At 38.0% G+C, this 13,067-nt stretch overlaps 1 protein-coding gene across 1 annotated transcript; it reads left to right on the forward strand.

Moving 5' to 3' along the window:
• The first annotated feature begins 8,311 nt into the window (after positions 1 to 8,311).
• LOC128553437 (uncharacterized protein DDB_G0271670-like) lies at positions 8,312 to 13,067 on the forward strand. Its single transcript, XM_053534584.1, has 4 exons — positions 8,312 to 8,316; positions 8,700 to 9,100; positions 11,177 to 11,281; positions 13,012 to 13,067. The coding sequence occupies exons 1-4, from the start codon at positions 8,312 to 8,314 to the stop codon at positions 13,065 to 13,067; spliced, it is 567 nt and encodes a 188-aa protein (XP_053390559.1).

The raw sequence follows: 13,067 nt of genomic DNA on the forward strand, positions 1-13,067 counted from the left end.
TTTTCCTATAAAAAAAACTACGGAATACTCAATTTGAATGGAGTTTTAGAACTTACTAAGGTACATTTTTCAATAGTTAGAACTGTCATCAGAAGTTGATGACCTTTTACCAAAAGACGGAGACCTAACAACGAAAGATAATAACCTGGCACCAGCTGCCGGTGACCTACAACAGCAAACAATGACATTTCGCCAGCAGACGATCATATATCGCCAACAGACGATGACATATCGCAATGCGACGAAGGCATATATCTACAGAGTGATGATGATCTAAACCCAACAGACGACGGCATGTCACCAAAAGACGATGACTTATCAGCAGCAGACGATACCATATGACCAGAGACGATGACGTATCACCAGCAGGCGATGACCTATAACCAGCAGACGATAACTCAGCAGACGATGACATATTGCTAGGAGACTTTAATGAACAGGTTGAATATATATTATTTTTAGAAGGGTTCTTTGATTGAGTGACGACTTGTGTTTCTTAAACTGATACATACAATTAGTTATGTAGTCTGTTTTGTGTTATAGCTACTGTGTATTGGGAAAGGCAGCGTTCTTGCAACGTAGCTATTGTCCTTATTTTATTGTACATGTTGAATTAAAAATTAAAATTTTCATTATCTTACGTGTTTGAAATGTATATATTTTGTCTGGATACATTAATTTTACATTACCTTAGTCAATCAGTTTTAGCTATAGATAGCTAGAGTATCTATTTACATGAGAAATTGGTAAATTTATTGCATTTTTCTGTTGACTTCATTTTCAAAAGTTCTAATCATTTTACATGATACTGTTATTTCCAATGGAAATAGCTATCACATATCTCCATGGTTTTCATGTCTCCCCTAAGAAATTAAGAAAAAAGATAGTGGCTATTGAAATTTTCCTAGTTATGGTTAGACTTTTTAAATGCAATTGTTGAAATCACCCTTTACTGTTTACTGATATAAGATCTGTTAAATATATTTATACTTTATGTTACAGGAAATAAAATAACGGTATAATGAAAAAATATTAGGGGTCAAGGATTCGATGGTATTTCAGATATTCTTCGGAGAATGTTGAGTTCTGTTTAACCTACGGCTATATAGAGGTCGTGGGCGGCAGCATGCATTTCCGCTACCGTCCATGAACATAGTTTATCAAACAGAGCCTGCAACATTTTCCTTTTTGTCGCGTTGAGTGACCTTGTATTTGAGCACTTGTTAGCCAATCACATAATTTTACCATTCTGACATTACGGCACAGTACAAAGATGTCTTTTATGAATAGTTAGGCATATATTTTGTACAAAGCTGTTAATATATCTTCATTTTTTCAAGTTTATGCAAGTCAGATAGAGGTTTCCACCACGTGTTTTTTACGTTTCATCCAAAATGTTTATATGGACTATTCATTATTGTCTAAAGAGCTTTTATGAACTATTCATTTTATGTACAGATTTTTTATGAATCATTTATTAGTCTTTAAATGTTTTATGAACTGTCTGTTTTTTATGGTCTTTTTATTTGTGTTTAGTGTTTGGTTGTATATATAGATTTTAGCCATTTATTTGTAACAATTTGCCAAAAGCCAACACGTAAACGAAGTAACCTTTAAATGAAAAGCCAAAAGTCTTTTTTCTTAAATTATCTGTATTTATCCAAATATTAAATTTTATGTTATAGTATTTATGCGCAGGTTGAGCAGTTTATTTACATATATTTGTGACAGTCCAACATGCGATGTGAACCTACAGCTGTATGTATAAACGAAGAACCAGAAGCATTGCGGTCTGTTTTACATATTTAGTGTTTTATATATCGTGCATTTTGTTACTTTTGTGCATTAGTGAAAAGAAGTAATGAAAAATGGAACACCCTTAACACACCGCCTAGCACCTGTCTTGACTGGATCCGTTGTTTAAAAGAAACAACAATCATAACACAGAGTCCACGAACGCGGTGACTTTTAACGGTCGCCGCATGGCACTTAAAAACTAAAATGGTTATTTCGAATAACCTGATTTTAATATTTTCTTACTAAAATGTAGTTAAATTCATATAAGAATACGTCCATATACTTCCATAATGAGCCAGATAAGCAGCAGCTGTTCAGTTTTGAGAGCATATTCCTCACAAATGTGTGTAAGGTATCCAGTCATTACCTATTTCTCTAGTTTTAAACACATCTTTTAAATATATCAGGCAATGTTTCCCTGGAATACAAAGGACATAGATATGTAAAGGCTGTTACAGACGAAGAAATGTGTTAGTATATACAATAATTAATTATCTCGTAGGTGTTCCAATTTTGAAATGATACAACATTATTTACCAGATTTTTATAGCGCTCTTTTCATCTATAAAATAAAACGTTCAAAAGCGCTGAAATAGACATCCTTAGCTTTTGCTTTTTCTGTTGGTAGTTAACATCTTTTCCTATTTAGATCTTTTTCATCAATACAAAGATATCTTAAGACCGTTCATTGAAAACATCGGATAATCTTGTATGATAATAAATTCGATTTTGCCAGTCACCGATGTTGGTTTCAAACCTCACATTAGGTGTTTGTGAGGAAGCAATGCAGCTGGTGTCTAAAGGAAGTCGGTTTCGCTACTCAGGTGCCCACCGGTGATGAAATAATGCCCGGAGCGGTACCTGGGTCTTTCCTCTGAAAGTTGAAATATGACCTATAATTGACAGTGCGCAAATAAAAGAGAAACATGTATCAGAATGCTTGTTCTTGATCTTGTACTTGACCTCAAATCACTTGCCCGTCATCGACGTGGGTTCGAGCTTCACAGGGGGCGTTGAATTCTTCAAGTGAGGAAGCCATCCATCTGGCTTTCGGAAGGTCGGTGGTTCTACTCAGGTGGCCGCTCGTGATGAAATAAATCATGGGAGGGCACCTGGAGTCTTCCTCAATCATCAAAGCTGGAAAGTTGCAATATTACTTATAATTGTGTCGGTGCAACGTTAAACCCAACAAAATAAAAAGATAAATCTTGTTCCACATATTCTCTCTAATTTCCAGTCTGCCACTCTTTAATTACCCAATTATTGTAAGACTAATAATACTTTTAATATACACATATATCCTCAAATGATTTCATTATTGTAAAGTTTGAAACAGAATGGGAGGTCTGCATGGTTTGAAATAGGAAAATAGAGCATACTTCGTTCCCTTCGTGTGTTGTAATGTACAGACGGTGAAATTTGGACAGGTTCATTTTGTGGCAGATGTACAGCTGTAGCAGCCTTAAAGATATACATGTATTAGATCTATATTAACATTCGAAGATATAAACAGTAAATTTATAGTATTTTTGTTAACACAATATTAACATGATATTGTGAATAGATAGTACTACTAGTATGTGTTAGGTTTACGTGTAATAATGCCTACTTCCTCTGAAAAACTGTAAGATATTTTCAACAAAAAAACTGTTGTACGTGACATTTAATTGTAGAAGTAGCTCTACAAACACACTTTGTATAGTGTTAATGAAGTTACATTTAATTCAAGAGGATTTTCTATATATGTATTTAAGTTAGTAGCGGAAAATAAAATCTTAAACTAGCCAATCAATTTAGTAACCCAGATAATCGTATACTGGTTGTTTTTGTACATAATTACAGTGAAGGTTTTCATTCTAAGGTTGAATATACATACATTTATGCTTTGTTAACATGTCATTTTACAGCATATTTCCACTACGTGACTACCGCTGTACAGGGATTTTCTATATAATGTACAGTATACATACGTTTAGAAATAAATAAATACTTGATTACTTATTGAATCGCTTTGTCTTTTATTTATTACACTTCAGAAATAGAAACATTTTAAGATTTAAAGTTAGATCTTGAGGCATGTTTCCTTATAATTGACTAAATAGTTACACAAAACAGAGAAGGATAACTCGTCCCTGCTGAATTACTTACAAACATGTGGTTTTATTGTCCATTGGCGCCAGTAAAAAACATGATATAAATAGGAATTTTTCTCGAAAAAGAGGTAAAATACGGGTAGAACTCAATTTGATATGCTCTTTTAGGTTTCGATTTTATTTCAATAGGATATTTGTATATTGTGTAAAGTAACAAACACATTACGTAAGCTAAATATACAAACGCTTTCTGAAACTCAACCTAATTTCAAAATTTAAACTCTAACTATGGCAGTTTCGAGTCGAAAGTTTTCTTATTTAAATATGCATAGTATTCAAGCGATCTGGCATTCTTGACAAATGAACACAGGTTTTCGGAGAGCTTTCATTTAGTAACTCAAATGTTTTGGGCTCTGTCTTTTCCTGGGCGAGTCGGTTCGCATAACGTTTGCTTACAGTTTTGTTTTATTTTTCATAACACCATTCTTTTCGTAATGGACTATTGAAATTTACTTTTTGGGATGAAAAAAAACCTACAAGAAAAAACAACAGAAAAAAATGAAAAAGAAATATTAACTTTCGTGCTTTTTGCAGTATCAAACTTATTTTTTTTTACAAAATATACAGTTGCTTGGTATCAATTTTATATTTTGTGTTACAGGTTATGATGAATGTATCCCGACTGCATTTCACAGATAAACCGCTCATCTGGTATTGCACTCTGTTATTTTTGTAAGAAATAATGTAGAAAATACCATATTATGTTTTTTTTAGTTTTACTTAATTATTTTAGTTCGATTGTGATGAAAGCATCAAACTTATCTGAACCACTAAGTCTGCTTTTTAGAAAACAGGTACAATAACTGATGTCATATAAGAATCGCGAAGTGGGGCTCGAACCAACGACCCACTTTCACCACTAGACAATCGCTCCACTTTAACAAATATTTAATATTGGTAACAACAGAAAAAAATAACGAATATACATGTACTTGGTCAGCAATGAAAAATATTATTTTCCGTTTATATAACAACTCAATATATATCGTTTTTTTTGTACAGCGACAATAATGGATCAAATTCATTTAAAGGATTTCTGTGTGAAGCAAGATCGAATCCAAACGCGTACAACACCGTTGGCTCTCCCGTGGCTTCTTTGTTTCTACAAAGAACAAATGTGGCACAGTAAGGTGATGTTTATTTATCAGTGCTGCTCACGACTCTAGTCTGAAAGTGGCGAATTATTCATATTTAGACAGTATTTGATAGCAACATATCATTAGATATTGAGGATATGTTTCACACAAGTAAGTAATTTACATATCATGACGCATATACATATCGCAAGTAATATCTATGGTGGCTGATTTCTGCCACTTCTTTCTGGTGTGTTGGCGCGTTTGAAGAGAGATAACAACACGCCAAAACGACAAACAAGCGCGCCAATACGATAAAATCGTATTTTATTTGTCATGTAGGCGCGCTAATTTGTCTTTTGGCGAGTTGTCAAATTGGCGTGTTTGGAGGGTGCCAACACGTCAGAACGAAATGGCAGAAGTCGGTTACCATAAATGTTAGATTTGGTATTGCATTCGGATATTGAAACTACTTCCTTTCACGCTGTGCTATTTCCAATGCCAATACAAAATGGTCAAGCGTGATAACAACAGTATCTGATGTATTTTGCCACTAATATCTGATATGCGTTATGAGGACGCGAAAATGTGAAATTTTAGTACATAATTATTTTTGTAGATCATATATTTCGGTTGTTGTTACTTAAACAATGCAGGTTTAATAATTAAGTTTAATTAACGGTTTAATTATTAAGATTTTTTTTCTGTTGCTTTGTAAGTAGGCACCTGATCAATAAAGTGTGTTCTAAATGGTGACAAAGCTATTTGCGAAGTTTGTTTATACATGTTAAAAAAATATTTACAAAAGATATATATGATATTAAAAATATGTATGAAGAGACCAAACAAATATAGTCAGTTCACCTGTACACTGTTTGGGAAATAGAGTTTTGTTTTGCGTGCTTTGTTGGCAAATAAAACACGGTTTTAAGTTCAGATGCGTATTAATCTAATCACGAAGGCCAAAGGCGCATCTGAACGAAACAAGTGTTCATTTGCCAACAAAGCACGCAAAACTAAAATCTATTTCCATTCTAACACGTATGAATTACACCAGGAAGGGATAATAATCTGGAATCATAGTTTAGGCGTAAATGGAGGGAGTAATTCGGGATAGCCAAAAGTAGGTCATTTTGCGAAACGTGTTTTAATCGACAAGACAGTAAACGGTAAATTCCTTCTTTGTTTATATAAAAGAAAATCTCAAAAGTGTTAGAATTACAATTTACAAACTGATATTGCAGAATGCAGCACTAACGCACACGATGGACAGCAGTAAACAGACGCTGTCATTTGTCTGGAAGCCGTCTGCAGCAACAGAAAATGTTTACATTGTGTAAGTTGATTTATCCTTGAGTATCTTGGTTTTTGATATTAATTCTAAAATATGTCTTAATAAATTAACCATTTCGTAACAGATAGCGTAATGAAATGTACGCACGACCTTTCTTAAACCGCTTAGGTTAAATTCCAAAGAAATGTACCAAATACTATGAGAATTAACCAGATACTAAGACTGAAAATTAACCAAATGCATGTACTACGAAAATCAACTAAATAGAACGGAAATTGGATCAAATAGTTCGAGAATTAACAAAAACCACGCGGATTAATCAAATATTACGGGAAATCACCAAATACTATGAAAACAAATCAAGATGCGACTGAGACAAAAGAAAACTTAAGTAATGTTAGCTGGTAATCGCCAGAGAGCTTCAACATATATCTAATATTAAATATTCGGGTCATATTTTTCTTCAAGTTTCCAACTGCCCATAGAAAAATTGCAAAGACACTGAAATATTATCATTCCGTTATCAGAATAAAAACAAACGTACCTGTCTACCGATTGCCAAAAAAAAAAGGGAAATAACACCTCGCCGAAAAGGAAATATATTTTGCCGAAAAAAGAAAATATACGTTATCGAAAAGAAAATACTCCTTGTCGATAGGGAAATATATATTATCGAAAAGGAAATGAATGTTTCTCATTGCAGAGTTGGTGCAGCCGTTTTGCGCATTGTTATCCATTGGAGCGCATGGCAAAATTACTCATTTTTTTGCATGTCCGCACGCATTTATTGTATAAAATGCATAATAAACTGACTAAAGGTTAGGGTTAGTATCACCATGGTTACAAAATATATCCATTTAAGATATTTTCGTTCAAATTTAGTTAATCCGGTATATACCGGAGTCTGTAATATATCACAGGCGCACCAACTCTGTATTTAGTCCCAGCCAAAGGAAATATATCTTGTCGAAAAGGAAATACAACCCTTCTTTTTAAAACACAGTTGTCAACCTTTCCTGTCATATATTTTTATGCTTAACACTTCAGATTTACGATCGTAAAGGACAAGAATACATTCTGGTTCAAAGAAACATCAAACATGATCGCATATCAGGCTGGAGGTCAATGTGGCGGTTCAGGGTCAGACAGCGGTACTGGGACGGGATCAGGTAGCGACACTGGGACTGGATCAAAAACTGAATCCGGTTCGGATACTGGTCCAGGGACCGATTCAGGTTCAGATTCTGCTTCGTCAAGATCCAAAAAATGGCTTTATATCATCTACAGTATATTTCTTGTTTACAATTTGACAAGAGATTCATAAATAATTTAGTGGACCTAAAACTATTGCTTATTTTAGACAACTGTATCTACACGTGTACTTTTAGCAAAGAATCGTTTTTTGTTCTTATTTATATTTTTACATTTTGACAATACTGTATGTTTATCTTACATAAAGTTCTATCACAATTCTTTGAGTAATTGCTTATCTTTGTATTTTTCACATTCCACCACCAAGCTTATTTCCGACTTTGGTCGGCCGTTACTACCAAAAATTAGTAATTATAGAACCCAAAACCAAGTCAGTCAGTGCAGTACATAAACGACGGAATTCAGCGCCCTGTTGTTGTGACGGAGCGACAGAACAGCATGCAATGCACGAATATACCGTGTTTTTTGCGAAAGATGACATAACGATAGTTTGCTGTTTTTGTTGTTGTTGTTGTTTTGTTAACTTGTTATATTCAAGTGATAAGCATTGACTCGCGAGTTGTCTCAAAAGTACCTCATGTTAAACCATAAACATATTACACTGTAGAATCCTGTCGGGGTCATCGTAATGCTACTCTTCTGAAAGAAAATATCTACCTATTTTATTCAGAAAATGTATCCGGGCCACAATCACTTAAAATATCACAGCAGCAGAGAGTGTAGTAATTTGTCTGGGTTAAAAATTTAAATCAGAGGTGTTGGATGTTAGCAGTAGCAGTATGCAGTAGCAGTAGCAAAAACATGAAAATGGCAGTAGCAGCAGTAGTAACCGTAGCAAAAACATGAAAATGGCAGTAGCAGCAGCAGTAGCCGTAGCAAAAAACGTGAAATTTACAGTAGCTGTAGTAGCAGCAGCAGTAACAAAAAAACAAAACAAAAAACAACAACAACAAAAAACAAAAACGTGAAATAGACAGTAACAGTAGCAGCAGAAGTAGCAGTAGCAAAAACGTGAAATTGAGAGTAGCGGTAGTAGCAGCAGCAGTAACAAAAAAAACGTGAAATAGACAGTAACAGTAGCAGCAGCAGTAGCAGTAGTAAAAACGTGAAATTGACAATAGCGGTAGTAGCAGCAGCAGTAACAAAAAAAAAACGTGAAATAGACAGTAGCAGCAGCAGCAGTAGCCGTAGCCGTAGCAGTAGCCGTAGCCGTAGCCGTAGCCGTAGCCGTAGCCGCAGCAGCAGCCGTAGCCGTAGCCGCAGCCGCAGCAGCAGCAGCCGTAGCAGTAGCCGTAGCCGCAGCAGTAGCAGCAGTAGCCGTAGCCGTAGCCGTAGCCGCAGCCGCAGCAGCCGTAGCAGTAGCCGTAGCCGTAGCCGTAGCCGCAGCAGCAGCAGCAGCAGCAGCCGTAGCCGTAGCCGTAGCCGCAGCAGTAGCAGCAGTAGTAGCCGTAGCCGTAGCCGCAGCAGCAGCAGCAGCAGCCGTAGCAGTAGCCGTAGCCGTAGCCGCAGCCGCAGCAGCAGCAGTGGCAGTAGCCGTAGCCGTAGCCGCAGTAGCAGTAGCAGTAGCAGTAGCAGTAACAAAAAAAAACGTGAAATAGACAGTAGCACCAGCAGCAGTAGCCGTAGCAGTAGCCGTAGACGTAGCCGTAGCCGTAGCCGCAGCCGCAGCCGCAGCAGCCGCAGCAGTAGCCGTAGCCGTAGCCGTAGCCGTAGCCGCAGCCGCAGCCACAGCAGCAGCAGCAGCAGCAGTAGCAGTAGCAGAAGCAGCAGCAGCAGCAGTAGCAGTAGCAGCAGTAGCAAAAACGTGAATTTGACAGTAGCAGTAGCAGCAGTAGCCGTAGCAAAAACGTGAAATTGACAGTAGCAGCAGTAGCCGTAGCAAAAACGTGAAATTGACAGCAGTAGCAGCAGCAGTAGCCGTAGCAAAAACGTGAAATTGACAGTAGCAGCAGCAGTAGCCGTAGCAAAAAACGTGAAATTTACAGTAGCTGTAGTAGCAGCAGCAGTAACAAAACAACAAAAAAAACAACAACAAAAAACAACAACAACAACAAAAAACAAAAACGTGAAATAGACAGTAGCAGTAGCAGTAGCAGTAGCAGTAGCAGAAGCAGAAGCAGCAGTAGCAGTAGCAGTAGAAGTAGCGCAGCAGCAGCAGCAGCAGCAGTAGCAGTAGCAGTAGCAGCAGCAGTAGCCGTAGCAAAAACGTGAAATTGGCAGTAGCAGCAGCAGTAGCCGTAGCAAAAACGTGAAATTGACAATATAGTAGCCGCAGCAGCAGTAGCCGTAGCAAAAACGTGAAATTGACAGTAGCAGCAGCAGCAGTAGCCGTAGCAAAAACGTGAAATTGACAGTAGTAGCCGCAGCAGCAGTAGCCGTAGCAAAAACGTGAAATTGACAGTAGCAGCAGCAGTAGCCGTAGCAAAAAACGTGAAATTTACAGTAGCTGTAGTAGCAGCAGCAGTAACAAAAAAAAAACAACAAAAAAACAACAACAACAACAACAATAATAAAACAAAAACGTGAAATAGACAGTAACAGTAGCAGCAGCAGTAGCAGTAGCAAAAACGTGAAATTGACAATAGCAGTAGTAGCAGCAGCAGTAACAAAAAAAAACAACGTGAAATAGACAGTAGCAGCAGCAGCAGTAGCCGTAGCAGTAGCCGTAGCCGTATCCGTATCCGTAGCCGCAGCAGCAGCAGAAGCAGCAGCAGCCGTAGCAGTAGCCGTAGCCGAAGCCGCAGCAGCAGCAGCCGTAGCAGTAGCCGTAGCCGCAGCTGCAGCCGCAGCAGCAGCAGCAGCAGCAGCAGAAGCAGCAGCAGCAGTAGCAGTAGCATTAATAGTAGCAGTAGCAGTAGCAGCAGTGACAGTGGCAGTAGCAGTAGCAGAAGCAGCAGTAGCAAAAACGTGAAATTGACAGTAGCAGTAGCAGCAGTAGCCGTAGCAAAAACGTGAAATTGACAGTAGCAGCAGCAGCAGTAGCCGTAGCAAAAACGTGAAATTGACAGTAGTAGCAGCAGCAGTAGCCGTAGCAAAAACGTGAAATTGACAGTAGCAGCAGCAGTGGCCGTAGTAAGAAACGTGAAATTTACAGTAGCTGTAGTAGCAGCAGCAGTAACAAAAAAAACAACAATAAACAAAAACGTGAAATAGACAGTAGCAGTAGCAGTAGCAGTAGCAGAAGCAGCAGCAGCAGCAGCAGCAGCAGCAGCAGCAGCAGCAGCAGCAGCAGCAGTAGCAGTAGTAGTAGCAGTAGCAGAAGCAGCAGTAGCAAAAATGTGAAATTGACAGTAGCAGTAGCAGCAGTAGCCGTAGCAAAAACGTGAAATTGACAGTAGCAGCAGCAGCAGCAGTAGCCGTAGTAAAAACGTGAAATTGACAGTAGTAGCAGCAGCAGTAGCCGTAGCAAAAACGTGAAATTGACAGTAGCAGCAGCAGTAGCCGTAGCAAAAAATGTGAAATTTACAGTAGCTGTAGTAGCAGCAGCAGTAACAAAAAAAAACAAAAAAAACAAAAAAAACAACAATAAAACAAAAACGTGAAATAGACAGTAACAGTAGCAGCAGCAGTAGCAGTAGCAAAAACGTGAAATTGACAATAGCGGTAGTAGCAGCAGCAGTAACAAAAAAAAAAACGTGAAATAGACAGCAGCAGCAGTAGCCGTAGCAGTAGCCGTAGCCGGAGCCGCAGCCGCAGCCGCAGCCGCAGCCGCAGCCGCAGCCGCAGCCGCAGCAGCAGCAGCAGCAGCAGCAGCAGTAGCAGTAGCAGTAGCAGTAGCAGTAGCAGTAGCAGTAGCAGTAGCAGCAGCAGCAGCAGTAGCAGAAGCAGCAGTAGCAAAAACGTGAATTTGACAGTAGCAGTAGCAGCAGTAGCCGTAGCAAAAACGTGAAATTGACGGTAGCAGCAGCAGCAGTAGCCGTAGCAAAAACGTGAAATTGACAGTAGTAGCAGCAGCAGTAGCCGTAGCAAAAACGTGAAATTGACAGTAGCAGCAGCAGTGGCCGTAGTTAAAATCGTGAAATTTACAGTAGCTGTAGTAGCAGCAGCAGTAACAAAAAAAACAACAAAAAACAAAAACGTGAAATAGACAGTAGCAGCAGCAGCAGCAGCCAGCAGCAGCAGCAGCAGCAACAGTAGCAGAAGCAGCAGTAGCAAAAACGTGAATTTGACAGTAGCAGTAGCAGCAGTAGCCGTAGCAAAAACGTGAAATTGACAGTAGCAGCAGCAGCAGTAGCCGTAGCAAAAACGTGAAATTGACAGTAGTAGCAGCAGCAGTAGCCGTAGCAAAAACGTGAAATTGACAGTAGCAGCAGCAGTAGCCGTAGCAAAAAACGTGAAATTTACAGTAGCTGTAGTAGCAGCAGCAGTAACAAAAAAAAACAGCAACAACAAAAAACAAAAACGTGAAATAGACAGTAACAGTAGCAGCAGCAGTAGCAGTAGCAAAAACGTGAAATTGACAATAGCGGTAGTAGCAGCAGCAGTAACACAAAAAAAAACGTGAAATAGGCAGTAGCAGCAGCAGCAGTAGCCGTAGCCGTAGCCGTAGCCGCAACCGCAGCCGCAGCCGCAGCCGCAGCAGCAGCAGCAGCAGTAGCAGTAGCAAAAACGTGAAATTGACAGTAGCAGTAGCCGTAGCAAAAACGTGAAATTGACAGTAGTAGCAGCAGCAGTAGCCGTAGCAAAAACGTGAAATTGACAGTAGCTGTAGTAGCAGCAGTAACAAAAAAAACGTGAAATAGGCAGCAGCAGCAGCAGCAAAAACGTGAAATTGGCAGTATCAATAGCAATAACGTGAAATTGGCAGTATCAATAGCAATAACGGTATTATAACGTGAAATTGGCAGTAGCACTAGTAGCTGGGCATAAACAGTCCGTAGTATATTGAAAAGAGTTTAAATGACAGAAGATGAAATTATGTACAATTGGTTAAAGAATAAATGTTATTTGTATTCCGTGCACTAAATTTCCTAACAACTCTTATATGATAAAAGAACGGGAAAACGTTGGATTACAGTTAAAAGCAATAATATTGCTATTACATCCACATGAAATTAAACACATGTTATAACAGAAATATACTAAAGAAAACATAAAACACCTCATATAAAAATTGTGAACACTACAACACTTTGTGTAATATAAAGGGAGAAACAATAAAAAACAATACACGAAAAATAAATAAGAAAGAAAAAAAGGGGAAAAAAGTAAAGAAAAAGAAAAGATATGTCGTGACAGCTAGAATTGTCATATGATTTACACACCATTAAATAGATAAGAACTTAAGAAGAGAATAAAACAAAGCAATTCCACTAAGTACAATTAAGCGAGAGAGAAAAAAAAAACGAAAGAAAATTTGTAGAAAATAATATATACTTTTATAAATGTAGATACGAATGACTTTTCATGGAACTTACAATATCTGAGAACTCATGCATGGGAAGAATGAACAATATACAAAAAATGAATGATATTTCAGATGGTGGTGGTCAGACAATATATGGCAATCATTTCATTCTTGTAACATGTTTTTAA

The sequence above is a fragment of the Mercenaria mercenaria genome, unplaced genomic scaffold, assembly GCF_021730395.1.
Source record: "Mercenaria mercenaria strain notata unplaced genomic scaffold, MADL_Memer_1 contig_3825, whole genome shotgun sequence".
Classification (NCBI taxonomy): domain Eukaryota; kingdom Metazoa; phylum Mollusca; class Bivalvia; order Venerida; family Veneridae; genus Mercenaria; species Mercenaria mercenaria.